At 46.1% G+C, this 5,231-nt stretch overlaps 1 protein-coding gene across 1 annotated transcript; it reads left to right on the top strand.

The window, feature by feature from the left end:
- Window positions 1-288: 288 nt before the first annotated feature.
- Window positions 289-4,643, top strand: LOC134732581 (large ribosomal subunit protein eL8-like). The gene is made up of 3 exons (XM_063618507.1): window positions 289-340; window positions 2,741-2,791; window positions 4,207-4,643. The coding sequence occupies exons 1-3, from the start codon at window positions 289-291 to the stop codon at window positions 4,557-4,559; spliced, it is 456 nt and encodes a 151-aa protein (XP_063474577.1). The 3' UTR covers window positions 4,560-4,643.
- The last annotated feature ends 588 nt before the right edge of the window (window positions 4,644-5,231 follow it).

The following is a 5,231-nucleotide window of genomic DNA, read 5'->3' as shown; positions in this document are numbered from 1 at the left end:
GATGATTCACGATGGGCATTTTTTCATATGTCTGTTGGCTATTTGTGTGTCTTCTTTTGAGAAATATTTGTTCATGTCCTTTGCTCCTTTTTTGATCAAGTTGTTTTTTTGCTATTGAGTTGTTTGAGCTCCTGAAATTTTTTTATGAGCTTAAAATTTGTATGGTTGGGCATGGGGGCTGTGGGGCTAGGATTGCTTTGCAATTATCTGTCCAATGTTCTCATGCTTTTCCTAGATATGTTCCTCATTGAGTAACCAGCCACACACATGCCATTTCCCTCCCAGATGATGCCCAAATTCAGGAATGGCCGTAGCCCCGGCTTCCGCATTTTAGTTCCCAGTAGTTTCACTTCCTCAGCTTCTGCCCATGGATGCCCTGCCTCCTAATATTTACACACATCAGAGGGCACAGAAGTATGGACAGAAGTCTAGTATGGACAGAAGTCTAGCTCTAATTCCAAGATAGAACTGGGTTTCCCATACATTCTCAGTTTATACATGTATGCTGGACTCTAATAACGAAGTTATGCTTAATGAAATACAACCAAATTACAGGCAAATACTGTTGAATGAGTCTTTTTTTTTTTTATTAATTTTTTTTGCATACAAAAACAATAAACATTTTCTAAAAATACATACAAACAAAAAGATGCGTATCAAACATATTAGGAAGGTTGCACATGGGAAGTCGGGGAATAGAAATGGGGGGTGGGAGTTAAAATAAATGAGAGAGGGACTTTATATGGATCAGTGATAATAACTCAATCCTCTATTTGACAAAGAAGAGGGAGAAGGAAGAGGAAGAAAAAGAGAGTGGGATAAAGGATCAGAAAGGGAGGAAAATAGAAAAAATTAGAGTATGACTCCAGGGTAGACCTGTTTTGTTGTCACTGAGTTGGTTGGTTGGTTTGTCTGTTGTATTCTTCATGTTTCGCCAAGTTGGCCAGACTGGTCTCGAACTCCTAGCCCGAAGTGATCAACCCGCCTCGCCCCCCAGAGTGCCGGGACCACAGGCGTGAGCCACCACGTCCAGCCCCCACATTGCTTCTGGCCTCCGTGGTAGACCTCCCAGACGGAGCGGCCAGGCAGAGGAGCTCCTCACTTCTACCCAGACACGGGGCGGCCGGGCAGAGGAGCTCCTCACTTCCCAGACGGGGCGGCCAGGCAGAGACGCTCCTCACTTCTTCCCAGACGATAGGTGGCCGGGCAGAGGCGCTCCTCACTTCCCAGACGATGGGTGGCCGGGCAGAGGCGCTCCTCACTTCTTCCCGGACGGGGCGGCCGGGCAGAGGCGCTCCTCACTTCCCAGACGATGGGTGGCCGGGCAGAGGCACTCCTCACTTCCCAGATGGGGCAGCCGGGCAGAGGCGCTCCTCACTTTCCAGACGATGGGTGGCCGGGCAGAGGCGCTCCTCACCTCCCAGACGATGGGTGGCCGGGCAGAGATGCTCCTCACCTCCCAGACGATGGGTGGCCGGGCAGAGGCGCTCCTCACCTCCCAGACGGGGCGGCCGGGCAGAGGCGCTCCTCACTTCTTCCCGGACGGGGCGGCCGGGCAGAGGCGCTCCTCACTTCTTCCCGGACGGGGCGCCCGGGCAGAGGCGCTCCTCACTTCTTCCCGGACGGGGCGGCCGGGCAGAGGCCCTCCTCACTTCTTCCCGGACGGGGTGGCCGGGCAGAGGCGCTGCTCACTTCCCAGACGGGGTGGCCGGGCAGAGGCACTCCTCACTTCCCAGACGGGGCGGCCGGGCAGAGGCGCTCCTCACTTCCCAGACGATGGGTGGCCGGGCAGAGGCGCTCCTCACTTCCCAGATAGGGCGGCCGGGCAGAGGCGCTCCCCACCTCCCAGATGGGGCGGCGGCCGGGCAGGGGCTGCAATCCCAGCACCCTGGCAGGCCAAGGCAGGCGGCTGGGGGGCAGAGGCTGCCGCGAGGCCAGACCACGCCACCGCACTCCAGCCCGGGCAACACCGAGCACTGGGTGAGCGAGACTCCGTCTGTAGTCCCAGTACCTCGGGAGGCTGAGGCGGGCAGAGCACTCGGCGTCAGGAGCTGGCGACCAGCGTGGCCAAGATGGCGAACGCGTGCCTGCAGCGAAAGGAGAAAAGGCAGGCAGCGGTGGCGGGCGCCGGCAGTCGCAGGCAGTCTGCGGCGCGGGCAGCAGCAAGCGGAGTCCGCGGCGCGGGCAGCAGCAAGCGGAGTAGATTGTAGCCTGGGCCAGAGAGGGAAAGAGAAAAGAAAGAAAGAAAGGAAAGAAAAAAGAAAAGAAAAAAAGAAAAGAAAAGAAAAGAAAAGAAAAGAAAGGAAGGAAGGAAAGAAAAGAAAGAAAGAAAGAAAGAAAGAAGAAAGAAAGAAAGAAAGAAAGAAAGAAAGAAAGAAAGAAAGAAAGAAAGAAAGAGAAAGAAAAAGAAAAGAGAGAGAGAGAGAGGGAGGGAGGGAGGGAGGAAGGGAGGGGTCTTTTAAAATCATTATTTACAGCATGTCTTACCTCTGGAAGTTAGCTGGTCTTTTTTTCTGTTTTTTCAAGCAGATACAAAGATGTTGCCACCAGAGGGCACCATGGTACTGCCTTAATCTTTGTCACTTTTTCATTAATCTCTCATTTTGGGGGCGACAAATAATAGCAAGGATAATTTCAGCCAAATTTGGAAAATTCATTATATTTCTGAATTTAAAAATCAATTACAAAAACATTTTAACACTGTGTTTTTAAACATCCTAACATAAAAATTTTTAAACAGTTTTGCTAAAAATTGATCCTGGTGATTCAATGTTAATTATGTTTTACTTAGGTAAGTTCATATGCCATCTATTTGCTGATTCTCATGAGATGTTTGTACTAATAATTTGTGGGTTTTGTTACTTTAAGTTAGGTTTAGTGTAAAAGTCTAGGTTCATCCTATTTATGAATCTTGAGAATTGTCGATATGTCTTTGAATATTGTTTCAGAATTATGCCATTCTTTTATTGAATACACATTTATGCCTATCTTTCCCCTTTCCTCATCTGCGACTCAGTAAATAATATCTAAGGGTACCTTCAGATCTAATTGTCTTTTACACCAACATCTTCAGAATGCACCAGCCAGAAAATACTGCTTCAGTGGTACAAAACATGAACAATGTCTGTGTGAGTGAAATTGGACTGTGCAATTATGTTCTCTTTTATAACCCTGTTGATGTTTTTAAAATAAAGCTTGTATGCTCAGGCTCCCCAAAGGAGTAAACATACTAGAGTTTCTTCATCCTTTGAATGACCATAATTAGATAAAATAGGCATCAGTGTTTCCATTGTGTAATTAATATATGCTTCATACTCCATTTTCTGAAGTGACTGACAATACAAAATTGTGTCTGTATGATCAAACTTTGTGTTTGGTCAAGTATGGTATTACAAGTATGCTTATCAAGCTTATTCAGAAGGCATTACCTGAATAATGTTTTATTATATGTAAAAAATACAGTCTCATATGATAAATATAAGCTACCCCTCAAGATAATACAAAATAATTCACTGCTAGTTTTGAAAGCTATGACTTCAAATTAAAATGTGTAGAAAGTACTCGTTATAGCTCTTCCTGTACTGGCTCTGAAGAAATAATCCAATAATCTATTGATTATCTTCCTCATAGACTTTCCTTTAACAATGTAAAGCTTCTGTATTTGGGTTTTGTTTCTGGTAGGGGGAGCAAAATTGTGAAAGGGACACAAGAAAATGTCAATAGTTTCTATGAAAGAAATGCAAATTTTATGATTTAAAATAACAGAAGACATGCTATCACGGTGAAGGGGGCATCTGTCACTATAGCTCTAAAATTGTGTCTGTGATGTTCAGTAAAATGGAATATTTGTGCTTTAGGAAACTTTAATTTGGGTTAAACCTGTGGCCATATTATCAACATGTATGAGCCTTCCTTATTGGCTTCTGGTGGTGATTAAATGAGAAAGGTAGGAGATAAAGTTCTCTCCAGATACATTTAAACTATTGTCTCAGAAACTGCTCTTCAGAGCAATACTCCGGGAAAAGATTAGGAGGTTTTCCACAGAAAAAAAAACTGATTTGGTGATCAGAAAAGTATAGAAAAGCCTGCTTAACATATCCCCTTCCTAAAGATTCACAGTGAACATTATTATTTAAGAGCTTTTTGAAGTGCAAATCCATGAGCTTTTTAACCCTGGGCAATTGCTACCAAGCTAACTCTGAAATTTACTGCTTTTTGTCAAAATACACTCTTCAGCTAATGCTTTCTTCCAGCTGGTTGTCTTCTTGCCTGCCCTGTGTCGTAAAATGGGGGTCCCTTACTGCATTATCAAGGGGAAGGCAAGACTGGGACGTCTAGTCCACAGGAAGACCTACACCACTGTCGCCTTCACACAAGTGAAGTCAGAAGACAAAGGCGCTTTGGCTAAGCTGGTGGAAGCTATCAGGACCAATTACAACGACAGATACTGTGAGATCCGCCGTCACTGGGGCAGCAATGTCCTGGGTCCCAAGTCTGTGGCTCGTATCGCCAAGCTCAAAGAGGCAAAGGCTAAAGAACTTGCCAGTAAACTGGGTTAAATGTACACTGTTGAGTTTTCTGTACATAAAAATAATTAAAATACAAATTTTCCTTCAAAACAAAACAACAAAAACAAAAAAAAAGAGCTTTGACAAATTCTGGAATAAAGAGACATGATGGAAATTTTTTAATACACTGTTACCAATCTGTAAGACCATAAAGGCTGGGCACGGTGGCTCAGGACTGTAATCCCAGCACTTTGAGAGGCCGAGGCAGGCAGATCACGAGGTCAGGAGATCAAGACCATCCTGGCCAACATGGTGTAATCCCGTCTCGACTAAAAATACAAAAATAAGCTGGGCATGGTGGCATACACCTGTAGTACCAGCTACTCAGGAGGCTGCGGCAGGAGAATCGCTTGAACCCAGGAGGTGGAGGTTGCAGTGAGCCGAGATTGCACCACTGCACTCCAGCCTGGTGACAGAGCGAGACTCCGTCTCAGACATTGGAAGACTCCATCTCAAAAAAAAAAAAAGACGGACAGGCGCTGTGGCTCACGCCTGTAATCCCAGCACTTTGGGAGGCTGAGGCAGGCAAGATCACCTGAGGTCAGGGGTTCACAACCAGCCTAGCCAACGTGGTGAAACCCATCTCTACTAAAAATACAAAAAATTAGCCGGGTTTGGTGGCGCATACCTGTAATCCCACCTATTCGGGAGGCTGAGGCAGGA

This window comes from Symphalangus syndactylus, chromosome 15 (genome assembly GCF_028878055.3).
Source record: "Symphalangus syndactylus isolate Jambi chromosome 15, NHGRI_mSymSyn1-v2.1_pri, whole genome shotgun sequence".
NCBI lineage: Eukaryota > Metazoa > Chordata > Mammalia > Primates > Hylobatidae > Symphalangus > Symphalangus syndactylus.
The sequence above is the reverse complement of the archived record's forward strand: the minus strand, read 5'-3'. Positions and strand labels throughout refer to the sequence as shown.